Source organism: Bufo gargarizans, chromosome 9 (genome assembly GCF_014858855.1).
Source record: "Bufo gargarizans isolate SCDJY-AF-19 chromosome 9, ASM1485885v1, whole genome shotgun sequence".
NCBI lineage: Eukaryota > Metazoa > Chordata > Amphibia > Anura > Bufonidae > Bufo > Bufo gargarizans.
In genome coordinates this window covers 163,773,617-163,798,557 of record NC_058088.1, presented here as the reverse complement: position 1 = coordinate 163,798,557, position 24,941 = coordinate 163,773,617, and the positions used below count along the sequence as shown (strand labels likewise).

Genomic DNA, 24,941 nt, shown 5'->3' with positions numbered 1-24,941 from the left:
CATCTCACATTCCCCACATCGCCTGGCTGAGACCACTGCTGGCTGAATGGGGTCTTCTTTAACATGCTCTCAGACTGTGTAGCAGCTAGCGATATAAGAAAGAGAACCTTTAGAATTCAAGTCAGGAATGAGATCTTCAGGTACAGCTTACAGATCTCACTCCAGACCTGGTTTCTAAAGGCTATGGGCCAGATTTATCATGACTGACAGCTCACTCCACTTTCACATATGGCTAAAGTCCGTTTTAGCCAAGTCAGATTTATGATTGGCCCTTTAAGACTGTAATAAATGTGGTTTGACGGTAGCAGTTTGTCCGTCAGTAAGCAGCTTTACAAAAGTCGCACATCTTTACGAAAAAGTTGCACGTCTTTATGAAAAAGTTGCATGTTCTATTAAAAAGTCTCATAAGATAAGCATGGTCCTCACTGGAGTGAAATTGCGCAATTTTTTGTGACTTTTTAAATAGTCTCAATAGTAAATCTGTCTAGAGATTAATTTACATAAGAAAACACGCCCACTTTCAGAAAACTGGCAAGCATAGTGCAGAGCAGAAAAAAGTGCGCAAAAATTTGCAACTTTCACTCCATTATTCTGACTTGAGCTAATGATAAATCTGGCCCTATATCTTTGGTTTTATGTTGACTAACACTATGATCCCGGTCTTGTTTTAAAGCTTAGATTGTCAGATTTAAAACAAGGCATCATATCTCCAGTTGTTATACAGCTTAAGATATTTCAGGTTAAAGTAGCCCCTATTCCCCTTTGACCAAATATGGTCTCAGCTACTGAAGGGAAAATGACTGCCTAGCCAGGTCTTTTGATATGTGCCTAGCAGCAGCCACAATGGTTGTGACAGAGGTATTTCTGGTGAGATTTTACACCTTTGGAGGACATGCTAATCATCTTTATCCATTATGTATTTTTGCGTTCACAAACCAACTGTTTTTCTAGTTGTTTGATCTGATTCTCATAAAGCTTTTTCTGCTCAGTCAGCTCTAGGTGGGCCAGTGCTTTTGCCGCTTGAAGTTCCTGCATCATTTCAGTCTGTGCCTGCAGCCTTGCATCGTCAATCTCATTTTCAATCCTGCAAAGCAAATTCATTAGGAGACTTGTGAAAGTCAAACTACTACTAATTATTGAAGCATATCTTGGGGTGGCAATATATGTCATAACTCTGCTGAACATAATGTTACAGAACTTAGTATTATGCCCACCTAGTTAAAAAACAAAAACAAATTACGTACCGGTAATTCCCTTTTCATGAATCCTCCATGACGGCATACCATGAGAGATGACCCGCCTCCAACCAGGTAGGGACAGGAAGTATAAAATTGACTCTCCTCTGGCTCCTCCTCAGTGTCTTTCTGGATCGACAGCCTAGAGAGTGTTTTTTCGAATCTTTTTTTCCATTTATACTCTTTTTTTTTTGCACACCATCACACACACCATCACCTATGTGTAGGCCTATCATATTCTTATGAACGTATATACATTACATATATTTTTAATTTTATTATTTTTTTTTTGGATGGGAAACCCCTATGCCGTCATGGAGGATTCATGAAAAGGGAATTACCGGTACGCAATTTGGTTTTTCCCTTTCATCCTCCATGACGGCATACCATGAGATATAACATATTAACAACTTAGGGGGGGGATTATAGCCTGAAGGACTTTCCTCCCAAAGGCTAGATCTTGACCTGCCTTAACATGGATTCTGTAATGTTTGATAAAAGTATTTGGGTTAGACCAGGTGGCCGCCCTACAGATTTGCTCTAGTGAAGCGTTAGCCCTCTCTGCCCAAGAGGCAGAAACCGATCTCGTAGAATGGGCTGTAAAGGCTTCAGGAGGTGATTTCCCTAGTGCTTTATATGAATCTGAGATCGCCGTTTTGATCCATTTTGTCGCTCTCTGCCCTTTGTTTATGCCAAGAAACCAAGAAACTGAACAAACAAAGTCTGTCTTTCTGAAAGCCTTCGTGGCCTCTAAATATATAAGCACTGCTCTCCGTACATCCAATTTATGAAACCTCTCCTCCCCTTCTGTTTTCGGGTTGTCACAAAACAAGGGAACCAATATTTCTTCTTGCCTGTGAAAATTAGACACAACTTTGGGAAGGAAGGAGTTATCCAATTTAAACGTAATTCTATCTGAAGAGATAACACAGAAAGGTTCATTAATTTTCAGGGCCTGGATTTCACTAACCCTGCGGGCTGATGTAATTGCTACTAAGAACAGGGTTTTAAGTGTTATATATTTTACAGAGACAGATGATAAAGGTTCAAAGGGGCTTTCTATTAAGCCCGATAAAACTAAATTAAGATCCCATGGAGGAGTCATAGCTTTCAATGACGGTCTCAGTCTATCTGCCCCTTTAAGGAATCTGACAACCCAAGAATGATTGGCAATTTTTTCATCAAAAACTGCACTAAGGGCCGATACGTGAACCCTCAGAGTATTGAGACGAAGACCTTTCTCCAGCCCAGACTAATAAAACCTAGAACTGAAAGGACTGAAAATTTTTCAGGGGATACTTTTTCTTTTATACACCAGGTATTAAAGGCTCTCCAAACTTTACTATAGATCTTAGAGGTTGTCTCCTTTCTTCTAGCCGACATAGTATTGATGACAGGATCTGTCAGGCCTTTAGCTTTTAAGATCAACCTCTCAGGTTCCAAGCTGCCAAATGCAGCTTTTCCACCTCGGGATGGAGAAGTGGACCCTGCGACAACAAATCCTGATCCCAAGGAAGGATCCATGGACTTTGGATGGACATGATCTTCAAAAGAGGAAACCATGATTTTTTGGGCCATAAGGGGGCTATCAAAATAACATGGGCTCTGTCTTGCCTTATCTTCTTTATCACTCGAGACATTAGTTGCCGGAGGGGGGGAGGGGGGGAGGCATAAGCTAGATGGAAATTCCATTTTATTGAAAAGGCATCTATGCCTTCGCTTTTGTCTCTTGGATTAAGGGGAAAGGAAACTATCTACTTTTGCGTTTGTGGCTGATGCAAAGAGGTCTATTTGGGGAACTCCCCACTTTTGGGTTATTTGGAGAAAAACTTCTTCCTTCAGACTCCATTCTGTTCGACATATCTTGACCCTGCTTAGGAAGTCTGCTTTTACATTTAAGCTTCCTTTTAAATGGACTGCTGAAAGGGATCTTATATTTCCTTCTGCCCAGGAAAAAATCTTTTCTGTTATTTGACTCCGACATAGGCTTCTTGTTCCACCCTGATGGTTTAAATACGCTACCACTGTGGTGTTGTCTGATCTTATTTGGACATCCTTTCCTTCTATGTATTGACTCGCCACTTTTATGATCTCCCAAACTGCCATCAATTCCTTTTGGTTTGAGGACAAAGTCTTCTGGTGGTCTGCCCAGGCCCCTTGGAAATAGTGATGAGAGTAATGCGCTCCCCACCCCTTGCATCTGTAGTGATGAACACCTGTTCCTCCGCATTCCATGGAATTCCCTGGCGTAGGTGGCTTACTTGTTTCCACCACAGAAGACTCTGGTTCACCGTAACGGGAATCAGAACTGTCTGTTCCAATGAATTTTGGTTTCTGTCCCAGCAGGCTAGTATCCACTGTTGTAGAGTTCGAGAGTGGAACTGAGCCCACTTTACTGCAGGGATGCAAGAGGTCAGGGTCCCTTGTAGTCTCATAGCCTCTCGTATCGAACAAGATGGAAGACTCTGAAACCTTGAGACCTTTTCTACCACTCCAGAGACTTTTTGCTCTGTAAGACGTCCTCTGACGAGTGGTGTCCAGGGAGAGACCCAAGAAAATTATTTCCTGGGACGGGACTGGCTTTGATTTTTCCCAATTTATTAGCCATCCTGCTAGATACAGCGTCTGGCAGGTCACCAAGATTGTTCTCTAGTGACTGTTTTGACTCGCCTACTATCAGTAGGTCGTCTAAATACGGAATGATCAGGATATTCCTCCTTCTCAAGTGGGCCACTAGCTCCAGCATCACTTTTGTGAAGACCCTGGGGGCCGAGGTTATCCCAAAGGGTAATACCTGGAACTGAAAATGGAACAGATCTTTCCCCAAATAAACCGCTATCCGCAGGAATTTTTGGGACTGTTTGCATACCGGAATGTGGTAGTATGCGTCTCTTAAGTCTAGGGAGGCTAAGAAGTCTCCCTTTTTCAGCAGGTTCACGGTTGATCTTATTGTTTCCATTTTGAATTTGTTGTACTGTATGAACTTGTTTAACCCCTTAAGGACCAGGCTCATTTTCACCTTAAGGACCAGGCCATTTTTTGCAAATCTGACCAGTGTCACTTTAAGTGCTGATAACTTTAAAACGCTTTTACTTATACAGGCCATTCTGAGATTGTTTTTTCATCACATATTGTACTTCATGACACTGGTAAAATAAAGTCAAAAAAATTAATTTTTTTGCATAATAAAATACCTAATTTACCAAAAATTTTGAAAAATTTGCAAATTTCAAAGTTTCAGTTTCTCTACTTCTGTAATACATAGTAATACCCCCAAAAATTGTGATGATGATGACTTAACATTCCCCATATGTCTACTTCATGTTTGAATTATTTTGGGAATGATATTTTATTTTTTGGGGATGTTACAAGGCTTAGAAGTTTAGAAGCAAATCTTGACATTTTTCAGAAATTTACAAAAACCCAATTTTTAGGGACCACTACAGCTCTGAAGTCACTTTGCGAGGCTTACATAATAGAAACCGCCCAAAAATGACCCCATTCTATAAACTACACCCCTCAAGGTATTCAAAACTGATTTTACAAACTCCGTTAACCCTTTAGGTGTTGCACAAGAGTTATTGGCAAATGGGGATGAAATTTGAGAATTTCATTTTTTTGCCTAATTTTCCATTTTAACCCATTTTTTCCACTAACAAAGCAAGGGTTAACAGCCAAACAAGACTGTATCTTTATTGCCCTGACTCTGCCGTTTACAGAAACACCCCATATGTGGCCGTAAACTACTGTACGGCCACACAGCGGGGCGTAGAGTGAAAGGTGCGCCGTATGGTTTTTGGAAGCCAGATTTTGCTGGACAGTTTTTTTGACACCATGTCCCATTTGAAGCCCCCTGATGCACGCCTAGAGTAGAAACTCCATAAAAGTGACCCCATCTAAGAAACTACACCCCTCAAGGTATTCAAAACTGATTTTACAAACTTTGTTAACCCTTTAGGTGTTGCACAAGATTTAATGGAAAATAGAGATACAATTTCAAAATTTCACTTTTTTGGCAGATTTTCCATTTTAATATTTTTTTTCCAGTTACAAAGCAAGGGTTAACAGCCAAACAAAACTCATTATTTATGGCCCTGATTCTGTAGTTTACAGAAACACCCCATATGTGGTCGTAAACCACTGTACAGACACACGGCAGGGCGCAGAAGGAAAGGAATGCCATACGGTTTTTGGAAGGCAGATTTTGCTGGACTGGTTTTTTGACACCATGTCCCATTTGAAGCCCCCCTGATACACCCCTAGAGTAGAAACTCCAAAAAAGTGACCCCATTTTAGAAAGTACGGAATAGTATTGTTGGTACTAGTTCAGGGTAGATATGATTTTTGGTTGCTCTATATTACACTTTTTGTGCGGCAAGGTAACAAGAAATAGCTTTTTTGGCACGTTTTTTTTTTGTTATTTACAACATTCATCTGACAGGTTCGATCATGTGGTAATTTTATAGAGCAGGTTGTCACGGACGCAGCGATACCTAATATGTATACATTTTTTTTTATTTATGTAAGTTTTATACAATAACTTCATTTTTAAAACCAAAAAATTGTTTAGTGTCTCCATAGTCTGAGAGCCATAGTTTTTTCAGTTTTTGGGCGATTATCTTGAGTAGGGTCTAATTTTTTGCGGGATGAGATGACAGTTTGATTGGCACTATTTTGGGGTGCATATGACTTTTTGATCGCTTGCTATTACACTTTTTGTGACGTAAGATGGCAAAAAATAGCTTTTTTTACACAGTTTTTTTTTTTTTTTTTACGGTGGTCACCTGAGTGGTTAGGTCATGTGATATTTATATAGAGCCGGTCGATACGGACGTGGCAATACCTAATATGTATACTTTATTTTTATTTATGTAGGTTTTACACAATGATTTTTTTTTGAAACAAAAAAAATTATGTTTTAGTGTTTCCATAGTCTAAGAGCCATAGTTTTTTCAGTTTTTGGGCGATTATCTTGAGTAGGGTCTCATTTTTTGCGGGATGAGATGACGGTTTGATTGGTACTATTTTGGCGTACATGCGACTTTTTTGATCACTTTTATTACCTTTTTTGGGAAGTAAGGTGGGCAAAATTTCAATTTTCTCATAGTTTTTATTTTTTTATTTTTATGGCGTTCACTGTGCGGGGAAAGTAACATGGCCGTTTTATAGATCAGGTCGTTACGGACGCGGCGATACCTAATATGTGTAGTTTATTTTTATTTTTTTAATTTTTATTCAGTGATAAATGTTGTTTTTTTTTATCTTAACTTTTTTCACTTATTCTTTTTATTTTTTGACCCAGACCCACTTGGTTCTTGAAGATCCAGTGGGTCTGATGTCTGTAAAATACAGTACAGAACCCCTATAGGTTTCTGTACTGTATTTTACTTACACTGAACAGATCTATGCTTTCAGCACAGATCTGTTCAGCACCATGGACAGCAGGACGCCTGAGCAGGCGTCCTGTTGCCATGGGAACCTTCCCCGTCTGCTCAGTTATGGTCAGAACTTCGCAGACGGGGAAGGGTGAGGACGGGGCTTCGGGGGGCTCTCTGGGGGCTCTCTCCCTCTCCATCGGGGGGCTGCAAAGGCACAGCAGCCCCCCGATCGGAGAGGGAGGGAGCTCCCTCTTACTGTTAACCTTTTCCATACAGCGGTCCGTACGGACCGCTGTATGGAAAGGGTTAAACGGCTGACATCGCATCAACGATGTCAGCCGTTTATACCAGGGTGCCAGCAATCGCGATCCCGCCTGCCGCACCGCCCGCCTCCCGCAACGCCCCCACCGCCTGCGACACACCCCCTGCACCACCCGCCGCCATCAAATCATGCAGGGGTGCAGGGGTGCAGGGGGGGGGGTGTACTATATTGATTTTAGGCACTCTAAAGTTTCTGATCCCCGCGGTCAGGGACCGCGGGGATCAGAAACTGCAAAAAGCGCAGCAAACCGCAGGTCTGAATTGACCTGCGGTTTTCTGCGATCGTCGATGCGGGGGGGTCAAATAACCCCCCCCCTGCATTGTTACAGGATGCCGGCTGAATGATTTCAGCCGGCATCCCGTTCCGATTAACCCCCGCGGCGCCGGCATCGCTATTTAAAGCCATGACGTACCGGTACGTCATGTGTCCTTAAGGACTCGGGAAACATGCCGTACCGGTACGTCATGTGTCCTTAAGGGGTTAAAGGGAGTCTGTCACCACATTTTAGCATGTTAGACTGTTAAAATAGGGTTATGTGATCCAGCCAGAACATAAAAACGGTACCTTTGTGGTAGAAAACGGACTTTTCAATTTGCAGAAAACAAACTTATAAGATTATCTTCTGAGCCCTCTCAAGTGCCCAGGGCGGTCTCTCAATCCTCGGAGCCCCAGGCAGGCACCTCCTAAACGGCTGATAACTCTGCCCTCCGTGCGCCTCTGCCCGCCCGTTTACTCCCCTCCCCTGTCCCTTTCCACTGCGGCAGTGCGGTACAAATCGTAGCGGGCGCATGCGCAATAGGTATTGCGATGCCCTGCCAGGAGCGGGCATCGCATTGTGCATGCGCCCGCTACGATTTGTACCGCACTGCCACAGTGGAAAGGGACAGGGGAGGGGAGTAAACGGGCGGGCAGAGGCGCACGGAGGGCGGAGTTATCAGCCGTTTAGGAGGTGCCTGCCTGGGGCTCCGAGGATTGAGAGACCGCCCTGGGCACTTGAGGGCTCAGAAGATAATCTTATAAGTTCGTTTTCTGCAAATTGAAAAGTCAGTTTTCTACCAAAAAGGTACCGTTTTTATGTTCTGGCTGGATCACATAACCCTATTTTAACGGTCTAACATGCTAAAATGTGGTGACAGACTCCCTTTAAGTTTTTTAGGTTTATTATTAACCGAAATTTCCAGTCTGGTTTTTTTACTAGAAAAACGGTTGAATAATATCCCTGACCTTTTTGAGAATAGGGAACCGGAATTATGGCCTTTTGAGCCAGTAGCTTCCGAATCCCTTCTTCCAGATTCGTTTGGAGAACAGCTGTTTTTTGAATGGGAGTTACCCTGAAAATATTTGAGGGAGGAGGAAGACTGAAAACTATTTTGTAGCCTTCTGATATTGTATATAAGACCCAAGGGTTTGTTGTAATCTTTTCCCAATAGTCTAGAAAAGAACTTAGTCTCCCTCCTACCTGAGCACTGGCGTCATTGCTTTGACGGTTCCGTATTCTTTGTAGAAAACAGGTACCCTCTACTCTTCTGGTTTCTTCCCCTTGACCAGCCTGAATCCCTGTTCGTTTTCTTTGCTTGAAAGGGGGTCCCTTTTTTAACCCTCCGAAAGGGAAATTTCCTTTTCCCGGAATCTCTGGGAAAGGTCTTCTTAGAATCGGAAGCCTTTTCTAGGATGGACTCTAAATCTTCTCCAAACAACAAATTACCATGAAAAGGTAAGGTACATAACTTTAATTTTGAACTGACCTCACCTGACCAGGACTTTAACCAGAGGGACCTTCTTGCCACGACCGCTAACCCAGATGCCTTAGCAGCTATCCTGACAGATTCCGCAGTGGAATCTGATAGGAAATCCACAGCTTTGATTAAGAGCGGAAAGGAATCTTTAAGATCACCATATGTATTTCCGCTTTTCAGTAAGGATTCTAACTGCGTGAGCCATTTCTTTAGTGATCTGGATACTGAAGTTGCAGCTAGGTTTGGTTTGAACAGGGCCGCACAAGCTTCCCATGTCTTTTTAAGGGTCTGATCCGTCTTTTTATCCATGGGGTCCCTTAATGATCCCAGGTCTTCAAATGGTAAGGCGTTTGGACCCTTCACTAATTTAGATAGGGAAACGTCTATCTTAGGACAGGTAGTTAACAAGGCTTCATCTTCACTAGAAAAGGGGAGTCGTCGCCTTATTGTCTTAGGAATGAATAGTTTCCTATCCGGGGATCTCCATTCTCTTTTAATTAGATCGTGCATGTTTTTATGTACCGGAAAGCCTCGGTTAGATCTCTGCTCAAATCCACTGAACATCTCGTCATGGACTGATCTACAGATTTTTTCGTCAGAAAGATCCATAGTGGCTCTAACTGCCTTAATTAACTCTCTGGTATCCTCAGATGAAAAGAGATAGTTTTTAAATTCTGAATGTGAACCAGAATCTTCAGACCCAAGTTCACCTGATTCTGAATCCCCCTCTAATTCTGAATCAGACGTTTTTGTCGCTGGTCCCTGCGCCTGTTTGGAGCAGGAAGGGATTAATGAGGTGTCTGACATAGCAGCCCTGATTTCTTCCCTAATTGTGTTTTTAAGTTCTTCTTTTAGGGACGGAACTAAATCCTTAGAAATTTTGTCCGTGCGTTTTTTACACACTTTCCTAGTAGAGGAATCAGAAAGTTTAACAGAACAGAGACTGCACTTTTTTACCCTCTGACTAGATTTTGCTTTCTGAGCGCTCTCTTTCTCACTCTGCACACATACAGAAAGAAAGAAAAATACATAAGGGTTAATTTAACAGAATATACTGCCTTTACCCTTGTCCTGGTGACATTACTCACTGGTACGGATCCCTGAGTGGTCTCCATAATTTCACCTGGATCCAGCATGATTTTTAGGGTAACAAGAGTCACTGTTCCCCCTTAACTAGCTTTACCTCAAGACCTCAGATCAGAGGACGACCTCCGTCATAATCCTGCGCGTTTTTGAATCTTCCCGCCGCCGCCGGCATGCGATCCACCGCCCGGAAGTGCTCTCAGGCCCCATACCGGAAGTAAGCTGTGGAACGCGTCCACTTCCGGTGACGACACTGAGCGCCGGCCATGCCGGATCGCAGTGTGGAGTTAAGCAACCGACCGGAGGGACTCCCTGAGTGTCCGGCCCCACGTGGACCTGTCTGCCCGCGCTAGCAGCAGGTAAGAGACAGGTCTTTCAGAGCCCGTTTTCCCCAACTAGGGTCCGGACTCTGCTGCCTCCTCACATGGTATCCACTTTCTTCATGGTCGGTGACCATAAGGGAAAAACCTATCTCCTACCTGGAGGGACCGGAAGACACTGAGGAGGAGCCGGAGGAGAGTCAATTTTATACTTCCTGTCCCTACCTGGTTGGAGGCGGGTCATCTCTCATGGTATGCCGTCATGGAGGATGAAAGGGAAAAAAAGCCGTATACACATAGCTCACAAAAATTTTAAAGAGACCCCATTATTTACCGACTGCTCTGCTGAACCAGGATTATTACATAGCAGCACTTAAATGGAGATCAGGGTTTGGCTGAAGTTCATACATACACATTAAAAGCTAGTTATGGCGGAAAAGTAGTAGTAAATTAAACACTCACCCTTGAACATTATTTTGTTTTTTAACCTAAATAGGTCCAGAATTATAAAAGTTGTAATTTCTTTTTTTTCCACGCAGAGCTCTAAAATCCCTGCATAGACTGAGGTAAATTATACAATTCTATTCACCAGTCATTACTACTAGGGAGAGTTTAGGAGCTTATGTAGCCTGTGCTAGAGGGCCCTACAGGAGAGAAATTGGTTCCTGGATAAAGATTTGTAAAGCAATAGGAGTGGGCAGAGTCTGATCTAAGGCAGGTATCCTGTGTGCATCAAGCAGGGATCTCAGCAGAGTTGAGTGGTGCAATGCAATGGAGCCTGCATGTGGATTGCACCAACCTCATACCATTTGCTTCACTAAGGCAGACAAGGCCAGAGACTGCAGGGAGTGACTAGTCCGTGTGAGAAGCAGCAGAGCTCCCAGTAATACATGTCTGCAGAGGAGTGTGCAAAAAGCAGGAGGTACCTGATGTACCAAGGGTTTGATGAACTATGACAGACTGTAAAATGCAATTTTTTTTAAATAAAAATATTAAACACTTCTCAATGTTTTCCATATTTTTGACAGCATAGCTAGCTTTACAGTCTTACCTCTGCTTCTGGGCATCAATGAGTTCATTCTTTGCAAATTCAAAGTCTCTGATTCGTTCTTGGCCTGCACTTCCTAAGCACACCGTGCGACGACTACTCTGAACCTCTGTGGGGTGGTTGAACCGGAAGTAATGATTTCCACCGAGAATCACTCGGTCACCCTAGAATTAGACAATTTTAGATCAAAGAACACAATTTTTCAAATATTACATATTTGCACTAAAATGTGAAGATCAAACCCACAGATCAAAATATGTAAAGACTTTGAAATTATCTCTGCTCCATCATATTTATCTATCCATCTATGCTGACTGCTGCTTGTCGTAGCAATGGCGGTGGGAGGTTGGTGACTCTGCAGGGGTGGAGACAGTCATCTGCTCGCAAAAAGGTGCAGCAAGTTGAACACACAGTATATGCTGGTAATAGTGAAATTTTGCCTCACTTTCAGTATCAGGAAAAAACTTCTCCCATTTTTTTTGTGAAAGCAAGGGTAGTCATCAGTATGCTAATAATATGCATGTCAGCAAATGAGCAAGCAACCATGCAACTTGCCATGCTGGCCAGCATGCCTGAGGACCCAGTTCTTTCTGGCTCTGCCCGCCACTTCGATAATTGGTCATTATAGCCAGTATCATTGTTATCAGCCTTGTCCCTTGCACTACTAACGACTCCTCCCCCAACATGTCAGTTCAGGTTCCCAACAGCTAGAGGGCAGCCAGAAACATTTTAGGATACTTTCACACTAGCGTTTTTCTTTTCCGGCGCCGAGTTCCGTCCTAGGGGCTCAAATCCGGAAAAGAACTGATCAGTTTTATCCCCATGCATTCTGAATGGAGAGTAATCCCTTCAGGATGTCTTCAGTTCAGTCTTTTTGACTGATCAGGCTTTTCAGAAAAACGTAGCATGTTGTATTTTTACCTCCGGCCAAAAATCCTGAACACTTTGAACGCCGGATCCGGCCCTTTTCCCATTGACTTGCATTAACGCTGGATCCGGCGCCGTGTGTTCAGTCAAACCGGATCGGGCTTTTGTATGTTAAACCCGAAAAATAGGGAAAAAAAAGTTAAAGTCCATAAATGGCGGATCCGTTTTTTCCAATGCATTTTTCCATTGTGATCGAAAGCCTGATCAGGATTCAAATGTAATCAGTTTTCACACGTTTTTCCGGATCCGGCGGGCAGTTCCGGTGTCGGAATTGAACGCCGGATTCAAACAACGCTAGTGTGAAAGTAGCCTTAAATCTGTTTTCCCACCATCCTTTGTTGCATCAGCATAGGGGGGTGGGCAGGGTGACATAGCTGATGCTACAGTTGTCCCTACTGCCAAATCTGGTGGCCTCTTTGAAGGCAAGCCACAATATTTTTTCAAAAAGCATTGCAACACTAAACTTATTATGTGTGCCATGCAGGAAGCATGTGCTATTTCCCTCCAAATGCAGCACAGCCACAATGTTTCTGCCATTGTGACTGACCACTTTGCCGAAATAAAGTTGGCAAGGAGACAGCCAGTGGGATATTTGCTGCTTAATGCACTTTAGCAACTGATCTGCTGTCACTTCTCTCACCCAGGTTGGCAATGCTACAGATTACACATACAGTATGATAGAATTATTTCTCAAGTGGTATCCCCTTCTCCCTAGCTGTGGGCTGCCCAACCGCAGCAGTAAGTGTCACAGCCAGGGAGAAGATGAGCTTTTTTGTTGCATGGCTGTGACACACTCTGCTGCGAATCGGCAGCTCACAGCCAGGGAGATAAACTGCGTCTACTCCTCCCTATACCGATGCTATTAATTAGCTTACAGGGTGGCAAAAGAGACCGGGGCACAATGGGGGTAACCGAGTAGCGCATCTGAAAAAAAAAAAATGGTGCACCGACATATACTAATATTGTAAGTATATATGCATGATGGGCTCCGATATCTTCCTGACAGGAATATATTGGCAAAAGTCTCAGCTTTTAATATCTGCTTGTATGACCAGCTAGTATAGTCAGTGATATATCCGTTTGGTGCATTTTTTTGAGTGATTTATATAATTGTATTTTCATCCGCACAATGCTCCAGTCTGTGTAGGATGTCTTTGTGGTGCATGTGGACCGCGCTGGCGTCGTCCTTTGTACGCATTATTTGCTCGGGATGGTCGTTTGCTGCGGTCCACATGCGGTGGGACTGCTCCCCCAATGAGAGACACGCTACAGTGTTTGGGGTTTGAGCAGCTCCCCCATACTTGCCACTGTATTTCTGTGGTTCACATGTGGTGGGACTGCTCACCCAATGAGAAACACGCTACAGTGTTTGGGGCTTGGGCAGTTCCCCCATATTGGCCACTATAGTTCTGTGATTTTGTTTTATATGTATTGAATGTGTGCCTTTATTTGGCAATTGAACATTCTTTTGCACCTGGAGACCTCCATCACACGGTCTGATATGGGTGCGGCTTACAGTCTGGCTTTGTTCACATTGCATTAGTTGTCCTGCTATGCGGTTGTGTGGAAGCCTGACTGAGCTGGATTTCATCACCTTCAGACTCTGTTCACACCATAGTTAGTGCACCAGAGTTAGTGCAGTGGTAGGACCCCTTGCCATGCCGAGTGACCGTGACATGGTGCATGATGGGCTCCGATATCTTCCCGACAGGAATATATTGGCAAAAGTCTCAGCTTTTAATATCTGCTTGTATGACCAGCTAGTATAGCCAGTGATATATCCGTTTGGTGCATTTTTTTCAGTGACATATACTAATATTGTAATGTCAGGACAAGTGAAAGGTCCTCTTTAAAAGCAACAGAATCCACAAAGTAGTACAGCAGCAACTGCACAGCCAGCAACTTGGCCAGGAGGGAGTTTAGCTTGCATACAGGTGCGTGGCACGTATAGTTGTTTCCCGGCTACACCTTCTGTTATCGATGACTGACAACACAGTGAAGGAGGGGTATTCTGAGTGGGAGAAGCAGTAACTGCCACAAAGACTACAAGAAGAAGGAAGACAGTCTTGTTCCGACTGATAACTAGAAATGGCTGTCACCTCATGTGCTGCAGTACAGCCGTGGGGCCTCTGTTTGCTGTGTGCAAGATCTGCAGGAAAAACGTAAACAGTGGGCATTCAAACAGTGGTTTTGTCTTCTGCACATGTGGAAAAAACCTGCTATATTGAGATACTCCCACAGAGCTACCAACAGCCAGTCTTTGCCTAGGTCTGGAAAGTTTCAATCCTGCGTCCATAGAATCAGCAGCATTACCAGCTTCCGAGCTGACCACAAAAGCAAATCTGGCCCTGGCAGTATATTTTTATTTTTATGTTTTGGCCATATGTTGCATCTACTCTATTGCTGCCATAGCCACCACCTTCTTCCTCAACCATGTTTATAGTCTTCACCCTACCCGCCAAATTTTATCAGACTGATATGTCATCATGGGCTCCTTGACTCCATCGTGTTTCCCTCTGTATTTGTCACTGTTGCCATGAATACCACTGCCTCTACCACCACCGTGTCTAAAAGTACTGCCACCACCACAACTATGCATCAAGTTCCCTGCCTCATGGCAGTCTAAACCCTTTGAGTATCTTCCATAGCACATGGGGTGTTGGCACTTCTTAGAAGAAAAAAAATAAAAAAAGGCATCCCACTAGGAAGGAGCAGTAAAGATAGATTATGCAAATAAAAAGGTTCTCTGGGGCCACAAAAGGAGGAGTAGCAGGAGGATTGTGTTGACCCCTGGCTCAAAGACGCATGTCAGACCCAGACATGACAGACATCATCCTTCTGTGACAGAGGATGAGTGAGCGATCCAGTAATCAAAGTAATCCTCTTTATCCTCAATAAATCTGTTGCTTATGGAAAGCGAAGGAGAACTGTGGTTCTACTACTGACTGAATGAGTGGTGCCTACTGTGCTGCTACTAATGTTTGCACTGCTACAGCCACCCACATTCTCACTTGCGGATGACAAGGCAGTAGTCTTTCGTTTTCCACAGTCATTGACTAGACATTTTAAGCTACGTTCACACTAGCGTTTTTGCGGATCCTCCGTTAAGGGGGCAGCGAACGATGGTGGCCACAGTTAAGGGGACAGTCCGCTTTGGAAGACAGTGTTAAGGGGCGGGGTGCTGTAGAAGCCCCTGTTAAGGGGGGTGGGGTGTTGTGAAATTCATATTTTAAAGGGAACGGAGCTCTGTGAAGGTCACTTAAGGGGCGGGTTATTGTGGAAATCAATGTTAAAGGGGTTGACCACCATAAGTATAAAAAACAATAAAGTGCTCCAGACAATAACTAAAGCCAAGAGGTATTTGTATCATGGAGAGATATACTGTGTAGATATAATTTTTCTACTTCATTCAGCATAGCATGCTCACATTGATGAGAGACTGTGTTGGCGGAGCAGATGCAAAGTGAAAGTAAAAATCCCAGCATGCATCACAGCAAGCATCTCCAGAGGAGCGGTCACATGACATATCTGCCATAGTGACAACAGCACCTCAGGTGTCATCACATCAGTCCTCCAGTCAAATAACTACATAGAGAAATTAACATAATGATAGCAATCCTACATTCCCAACATTGAATAAAGGTTACTGCTTTTTCCACAATTTGAGATATAGATATATAGATATAGAGATATATATATATATATATATATATATATATATAGCCGCGCCCCCTTTGCCTTCATAAGCCTCAGCGGGAGTAACAGACGGGACGTGCAGCCAGGTACCTGGAGCTTCCGGTCACGTCTGGTTCCTGCACGTCCCGCTCCACTAAGCCGCGTTCCGGGTAAGTATGGGGATCGGCTTCACCTCGTCACGGTCGCCCAGGTAAGCATGTATCCGACACCAGTCTGGTCGGATTCTGGTAACAGTGCGGGGGGCGGCTCACGGCGGCGCAGGCCTTACCGCACACGAGGACGGCGCACACACGCCGGGGGATTGGCCCGAAGCTCCGCTCACCTCCGGTGTCAGGCCGGGCTGCGCAGGCTGAATGCAGATAGGCGGGTGTTCCGGGAGCGACCGCGGGTGCCGGTTGCTAGGTACGTCGGCGGCCCCGCCCCCTGGTTACGCTCTCGCTGTTTCACAACCCCGTCGCCGGCCGGGGGGTTGGTTGTCTCTCCAGCAGAGGCGCATGTCAGCCAGCGTGGGCTTTAGCAGGCCTTGGCTGGTTTCAGGGCGGCTGTCACCTGTTGGCCCTGCTTCCCCTGTGCTCCACAACTATGTCTGTATTATAGGTGCTGTGCATTGCTGCTACTCACCTGACGGATCAGTATGGGTCACTATTAGGCCTGAGTTTGGGCGTACGTGCATAGACGGTCGCCCCTAAGGTTCCACTGCCTTCCCACAGCTAGGCTGGTGGGGGCGCCTTTCCTCTCAGATCTGCATTAGTTCCCTGCCGTGTTGTGCATATAGGTTACTCCTGCTCCTAGGGAGCAGCAGTACCTTGGTTCTGAAAGAAAAAAAAAATATTTTTTCTACATTTACCTTGTTGTCATACGTCATATTGCAGAGTTCTTCTGGCCGTTTATCTGACGCTCCATTTCCATGCCAAGGATTTCTTACTTACAGTAGGTGGTACGTCCTGTTTTCAATACGGGTATGGTATGTGTCACGGGTTGGGCCGCGGGCACCTTTCTCGTCTCATGTGGTGTCCGCCACACCATGGCATGTTGTCATACCCGTCTCTCTCCCTTGTTGCTCGTCTGCTTGAAACGTTCGGGCACGACTGTCGTCCACCCCGGTGACACGGGATTCTGCCGGAACGTCCAGGTTGTCCCTTGTCTATTGTGGTTCGTTGCTTGAAGCGTTCAGGCATTGTTGTGTCCGCCACGCCGGTGGCATGTAGTCCTGCCTGGTACTCCAGGTGGGTGCCTCGTTCATTTTGGTACGTCTGCTTGAAGCGTTCAGGCTTTGTTGCGTCCACCGCTCCTGTGGCAGGTGGTCCGGCCTGGTACTCCAGGTTTGTCATGTTAGTCATTGTGGTACGTCTGCTTGAAGCGTTCAGACAATGTAATGTCCGCCACTTCGTGGCATGGTGTCCGGCCTGGGTCCCCCAGGGTGTCTTGTCAGCTCATGTGGTACTTCCGCTTGAAGTGTTCAAGCATTACATTGGTCACTCCGGTGTCAGGTGGTCCTGCCTGGAACGTCCAGGTTGTCAGTGTCGTCTCCTGTTGCACGTCTGCTTGAAACGTTCAGGCTAAATATGTCTGCCACGCCGGTGGCGGGGGGTCCTGCCTGGAACATCCAGGTTGTCAGTGTCATCTCCTGTTGCACGTCCGCTTGAAACGTTCAGGCAAGTATGTCCGCCACCCCGGTGGCACGTGGTCCTACCTGGTACGTCCAGGTTGTCTTACTCGTCTCTTGTTGCACGTCTGTCTGAAGCGTTCAGGCAATGTCGAGTCAGCCGCCCCGGCGGCATGGTGTCCTGTCCTTATACGTTCAAGGGGCCTGGTGCACCGATCTTGGCACACATCCGCCCATAGCGGCATGCATGACCCAGCAGCACGCCCGGGGGAGCACGTCATCCTGTTTGTTGGCTCTTCTGTCATCATTGTTGCCTAGTACGTGTAGGCCATGTTTTTCATGTACCCTTAGGGGCAGGGGTACGTCCTGTCACAACCAGGTGGGTGTTTAGTCCCAGTACATTTAGATATTCATACTTGTTCTTGTTTTATACGGCAGCACGTAGGGGTATCGGTGCCTTCGGTTTCCTATATACAAGGCCTCCACCTCGGTCGGTGGTACGGGCCTCCGGTACGGTATCAGTATCGTTTTTCATCAAAAACCATAAACCAGGTGAGTATCAATTCAGGTCCGTCAGGCCGGCCATAATCTAGGGGCGGTCATTTGGGTAGAGGCCAACAGCGGGAGGGGCCATCGGGATGTCCAAGACACACCTGGCATCTGCACAAGTAACAAAAGGTTTTGTCCCCAGGTGTTATCCAGGGCTTAGAGTATTGCAGCGTGGTCAACATGTCCCAGGCCTCAGACATAGACGATGCCTCGTCCATCTCCGGGTCCGTGGTTTCCGGTCTGGCTGGTCATGGATCCCTGAGAAGCTGGACAATTCCAAAATTGGTGGCAGAGTTGCATAGAAGGGGCATCAGTCACCCTGCTTCAGCCAGAAAAGCCGAACTGTATAGGCTGCTGGTATCTAGCCCAGGTCCTTCCAGCAAGCAGATGGCAGTACCTTCCATCCAGGCATCACTAGCACAGCTGAATGACACTATGGGGAGTTTGGCTGCCTCGGTAGCGGACATCCAGCACCGGGTCATGGAGCTGGAGTCCAGGGCCTCCACCCCTTCGCAGGCAGTGTCGCCCGTGACGGCAGTGTCAGGGCCATTAGCAGGTTCCCCAGGTATGTCATCTACTCCACCGGCCATTGTCCCAGCTCATTTTGTGGCGGAGAATATCAGGAGGGATATACTGGCAGGCAAAGAGGTCAACCTGGCATCTATCCTCATAGCGTCCCATGATGCAAGCGAGCACAGAACCATTGATTGCGGGGAGGTGTCAGTAGTGATGAAGTCCAAAGATGCCCGACTGAATCGCAAACTGTCCATTCCCGAGTTTGTACTCGCTTTCAGTTTATTCAGGGACGTCATTTGCTCGGCACAGCCTAATAGGAGGGAGAAGCTGGACGCCTATCTATATCAGGTCACCGATTTGGGCCACAGGTATGGGGGCTCGGCGTTCTATGATTACCATCGGTCCTTCGCGGCGAAAGCCGCAGCCTCCCTAGCACAGTTTCAGTTTTTGACCAATTGGGCTGTGCTAGACATGGAGCTGTTCTGCAGGCATTTTGCAGGGCTCCGAGCCCCCACTTGTGGTTCATGCCAGTCTATTTTTCATGCCACGGAGTGGTGCCCCAACGAGGCAGCCTCCCTTCCTGATGGACCCGGAATGGCTCTATCAGGAGTCCCCAGGGGCCCGGCCCTCATGGACAAGTTTGGCAGGCCAATTGTGTATCTAGGCAAAAGCCAGATATGCAATAATTTTAACTTCGGCCACTGCATGTTCAGTGGGTGCAGGGCCCTCCACGTGTGCACAGTCTGCTTTCGTGCACATCCGAGGTCAGCCCGTCCTAAAAAAATCATCTAAACTGGCATGACTGACCGACATCAACGTGGATCTCCTGGGAGCACTCCTAGAAGGGCATGATGATCAACGGTTTGTGGTACATCTACTTACCGGTCTGTCAGAAGGGTTCCATACGGGGTTGGTGGCCCTTCCGCATGCCAATTGGGAGTGTGAAAATCTCCTCTCTGCCAGACAGGATCCAGAGGCTGTGCAAGCGGCGATTTCCTTGGAGCTGGAGAAAGGGATCCTAATCGGTCCATTTGATTCTATTCCCTGGGAAGTATGGAGAGTTAACCCTATTGGAGTGGTGGCAAAGAAGGACTCGAAAAAAAGAAGACTTATCTATGATCTCTCAGCTCCTCATTCGTCGCACATACCCAGTATTAATTCCCTGATACCATCGGAAGAGTTCAGTATGAAGTACTCTATCGATGAGGCCATTCTATTGATTCTCAAGGCAGGCAGGGGGGCCTGGTTATCCAAGACAGATATTGCGGACGCCTTCAAGCTGCTCCCGATCCATCCACAGCTATGGCAGTACTACGGCATTAAGTGGGAAGGCAGGTACTACTTTGCCAATCGCCTAATGTTTGGCTCAAAAAGCAGCCCATGGCTGTTTGACCGTCTGGCCCAGGCCCTGCACTAGATCCTGGTCAAACATGGGCAGGCGCCCATGTGCATCCATTACCTGGACGACTTCCTGCTGGTGGAACATCCTGCCCGGCAGCCCTCCAGCTTGTCCTCCCTGCTGGAGTTATTTGCGGCCCTCCAGGTTCCTGTCGCCACATGGAAGACTGTAGGTCCTTCCAAGTCGATCACCTTCCTGGGGGTCATCCTGGACTCAGTGAAGTTCGAAGCATAGCTCCCCGAGGAGAAGTTGCAGCAGATACGATTGGCAATCCTGGAGGCGTCCAAGGCCGGCTTCCTGACCAAGACGAATCTCCAATCATTGCTGGGCCGGCTGAACTTTGCCATGAGAGTTATGCCCCAGGGACGTACCTTTATTTCCCGGCTCTTGCTGCTCCTACCATTAGCCCCACAACAAGACAGCGTCATTCGGCTGGACCAACAGGCCATGGCGGACCTGTCCATGTTAAATTCATTCATGTCTTCATGGAATGGGATACGGTTGTTCATTCTCCCCCGGGATTCGTCCTCCCCCACGATTTATTCAGACGCAGCTGCATCCAAGGGCTTTGCAGCTATATTTGGCAACCATTGGCTGGCCGGTGCCTGGCCATCTCAGATCTCAGGGGACAGGGAGGCTCTTCGGTCATCCCCCCCTGTTGGAGTTATATCCTTTGGTGGCAGCGGCCCATGTATGGGGCCACGACTGGTCAGACTCTAGGGTGTTGTTTATTACTGATAGTCAGGACTTGGTTGACATCATCCGGGTTGGCAGAGCTAGATCCCCAAAGATCATGGCCCTCATGCGCAAGTTGGTGTGGCTGTCCATGACGCACAACTTTTGCTTTGAATGCTCCCACATTCAGGGTTCCATGAATACGGCTGCAGATGCACTGTCCCGTTTTAACGCCAATGTCTTTTTTCAGGTTATGCCGCAAGCAGACGCAACTGGGGCAGGCATTCCAGCCTACAGCGACCTGGTGTGGGATTAATGTCTTTGATCAGGACAGCCAAAGATCTATTGCACCAGAGCCTTTCTGAGAACACAGTCAGGAATTATCGCACAGGCTGGAACCTCTACAAGGTTTTTGCCAAGAATCATCCTCAAGGCAACGTGGATGACGTATCATTCATGATGGAGTTTATTGCACATTGTCATACTAACCTCAGCCTCGCGCACAACACCATCCGCCTTTACTTGGCAGGGGTTCAACATCAGTTCACCTTGGACAACCCTGCCCGGGTATCTTTTTTCACGTCACAGGCCATCAAGGCCACGCTCAGGGGCATCGAGAAAGCCGCTGCAAGTAGGCCAGTGGTCCGTCAACCCCTGTCCGGCGCCTTGTTTAGGCAGTTGTCCTTGGCTCTGGATGGTAATCCTTTTGGGCCCTTGGTTAGCACCATCATTACAGCCGCCCTTTACCTGGGGTTTTACGGATTCCTCCAGCCAGGGGAATTCACCACTACCAGCCGGAACAGCCGGCATCTTCAGAAGCAGCACTTGACCTGGCATCACGACCATTTCATACTAAGCATCCTGGCCACCAAGACCGCCCAGACAGGACCTCCTACTCTGGTCAGGTTTTACCCCTCGCACGTCTGGTGCCCGGTCAAGGCGCTGCAACAATGGTCGTCAGGGCTGCAGGCGGCAGCGCCAGATAGTCCTTTACTTCCCTTTAAGGGGGGTCCATTGTCCACCTCTCAGTTCATGTCCCATGTCCGCTCCTTGGTTGCAGGGTTGGGTCAGGACCCCAAGGCCATTTCGGGCCACTCCTTTCGTATTGGGGCGGCCTCAGCCGCTTCTAGGCTCAAAGTTCCACCGCATGTCATCAGAAGTATGGGGCGGTGGAGGTCGTCTTGTTTCTCCAGATATGTACCAAATCCCCAATCCGAGATTCGTGAGGCGTTCTGTTCTCTAGCCCTGTAATGCTACAATAAAGTGTTTGACAGTATGTTATGTCTCCTTTTTGGCCCCTTTTAGGCCTACCCTCGCTCCGGGCTCCCGGCATTAACCAGCCCTCGGTAAGCCCTGAGTGGTTCATTCAAGGGCCGTCGCCCTGACCACAAGTGGTTAAGGCTGCCGGGCAGCCTGTATTTGTGGGAGGGGCTGAGGCCGCGCCCCCTTTGCCTTCATAAGCCTCGGCGGGAGTAACAGACGGGACGTGCAGCCAGGTACCCCTCCCTCCCTCCCCTTTTCTCTTTAGGTCCATTGGGGTAGGCCCCCTTTTAGGCCTACCCTCGCTCCGGGCTCCCGGCATTAACCAGCCCTCGGTAAGCCCCGAGTGGTTCATTCAAGGGCCGTCGCCCTGACCACAAATATATATATATATATATATATATATATATATATCATATGTGTGTGAAGATCGAGAGATCATATACTGTATCTATTTACATCTCTATATGTACTGTGGTGGAAGGTGTGTATGTTTCACCCAGATATGGTTTTAGTAAAGTGTAGTTTGCCGAGACAGGTTTGTTTAGATTCTGTTCTGGGTTTCTGCTGTTTTAAAGAGACCCAGGGCTAATTTATATGATTGACCATAATGCCGATCGCAGACAGATGCCATGGTCTTTTGTAACCAGAGCATCTGAGGTGGCTTTCCCCCCGAGTGCTGCAACACATATAGCAGCCCGCAATGCACAGGTATCAGCCGAGTGCAGGCAGTTTGCAGATGTGGACCCATTCACTTCAATGGGTCTGCGATCCACAAGATATGTTCCGCACCACAAAAAGATAGAACACGTTCTATTTTTTTGCGGTGCAGAAGCACGGAGAGGAATCCTTTGGAAGCATTTTGTACTGCTTCCGTGGGCTTCTGAGCCTTGCCTCTGCTCCATACCACTCTGCATCTTGCAGATTGCAGACCCATTTACGTCAATGGGATGTTTGCTGTCCGCAATACAGGAACGGGGCGCACGCACACTTGTGTGCATGAGTCCTTAGACTGCAAATAACATTTCCCAGCAGTCTATAGGAGATCGCATGTTCAGATCCCTTAGGAGGGCTTTTAAATAAGGAGGGCTTTTTAAGATATTAAAATTAAGCTCATCCCTCCTCTTTCTGGCCAATTTGACTTTTATTATATTTTTGTAATGAAGCAATGAAAAAAGTTATTTATACCACTTTGGAGTGAGTGTTTTTTAAAAAAAAATCAAACTATAGATCACAACACAAAAAATTAGCCCTCTAAAACAGAAATGGGGATCAGAATATGGAGATAAAAAAAAATATTTTTTCGTTGCAATTATCTTTTTCAGTATTAAAAGAAAAAAATAGCAAATGTGGTATCACTAATTACACTGTGGTAGATGTATTTATTACATTACATTACACCCCATCTGGATTTTACAGCTTTACACCACATCAAACTCAAAAGTAGATGGTGCCAATAGAAAATACAAATTTGTCCCGCAAAAAAAATTAAATAAAATAAAGCCCTCATGCAGCTATTTAAATGGAAAATTTTAAAAAGTTATGGCTCCGGGAAGGCCAAAAGTTAATATTTGAAAATGGTTTGGTCCTAAAGGGGTTAACCTTTTCAGGACCAAGCCATTTTTAGCAAATCTGACATGTGTCACTTTATGTGGTAATAACCGTTTTTACTTATCCAGGCCATTCTGAGAGTGTTTTCTCGTCACATATTGTACTTCATGACAGTGGTAAAATGGAGTTAAAATATTTTTTTTATTTATAAAAATACCAAAATTTACCGAAAATTTTGAAAAATGTGCGAATTTCAAAATTTTCAGTTTTCTACTTTTATAAATTATCAGTAATAACTCCAAAAATAATTACTTTACATTCCCCATATGTCTACTTCATGTTTGGATCATTTTTTGAATGACATTTTTTTGGGGACGTTAGAAGGCTTAGAAGTTTAAAAGCAAATCTTGACATTTTTCAGAAAATTTCCAAAACCCACATTTTAAAGGACCAGTTCAAGTCTGAAGTCACTTTGTGAAGCTTACATAATAGAAACCACCCAAAAATGACCCCATTTTAGAAACTACACCTCAAGGTATTCTAAATGGATTTTACAAACTTTGTTAACCCTTTATGTTCTCCACAAGAAAGAAAGGAAAATGGAAATTCAATTTCAGAATTTCACTTTTTGGGCAGATTTCCATTTTAATCCATTTTTTCCAGTAACAAAGCAAGGGTTAACAGCCAAACAAAACTCAATATTTATTGTCCCGATTCTGTCGTTTACAGAAAAACACCATATGTGGTCGTAAACTGCTGCACGGGCACACAGGGTGCAGAAGGAAAGGAACACTATATGGTTTTTGGAAGGCACTACCTAATATAGATACTTTTTTTTTTTTTTACACAACAATATAATTTTTGAACCAAAAAATAAATCATGTTTTAATGTCTCCGTAGTCTGTAATGTAAGGTGATATTCTATAATTTATTATTTTTTTTACTTTATTTTGGGAAAAGGATGCTATTTTTTTTTTATATATAAGCTATAAGAGGAAACTTCACTTAAAAAAAATAAAAAAAATAATTGACCCAGACCCACTTGGTTCTTGAAGACCCAGTGGGTCTGATGGTTTACAATACACTGCAGTACACTGTATAGTGTTCTGCAGTGCATCATCACTCACAGTAAGCCTGATCAGGCTATACAGAGGCAAGCCGGATGCCTGTGAAGGCGTCCAGTTTCCATGGTATCCATTGGGAAGCTGCCAAAGCAGCGCAGCGCCCGATGGGGGAGCTCCCTTTGTTAACCTATCAAGCATCAGGCCACTGCCACAGCACAGCTGCAGCTCGATGGGAGAGGGAGCTTTTATACAGTGGAGGGGTTAAACGGCCAACACAGATGTCGGCCGTTACAAGCAAAGTGTGAGCTGTATATTAGTCCTGGGGGGCAAATACAGTCAAGTGGCCCATTTTTATTTTGCAGACTTATTTTCTTTTATATAGGAACACATTGCATTTACTGCACCCCAATGTGGCACGTGTAGCACGCTGCGCCTTTTGCCCGCCCATATTTTAAAAAATGTGGCACGTGTAGCATGCTGCGCCAATTCTTTTGCCTGGCCATTTCTAAAAGCCTATTTTTATAAAAGCATAATTTAGCCCCGCCCATTATTAAAAGCCCCTCCTACATATAATGG

The 24,941-nt window shown here is 45.7% G+C and overlaps 1 protein-coding gene across 1 annotated transcript in view; it reads right to left on the bottom strand.

The window, feature by feature from the left end:
• The window catches only part of LOC122919829 (kinesin-like protein KIF14), a 173,586-nt gene that overhangs the window by 70,095 nt on the left and 78,550 nt on the right, over positions 1-24,941 (bottom strand). The window contains exons 16-17 of the mRNA XM_044269020.1: positions 11,126-11,286; positions 937-1,084 (exon numbers count right to left, since the gene is read on the bottom strand). Of these exons, the coding sequence (XP_044124955.1) occupies positions 937-1,084; positions 11,126-11,286 (309 nt within the window). The remainder of the gene's footprint in view (positions 1-936; positions 1,085-11,125; positions 11,287-24,941) is intronic.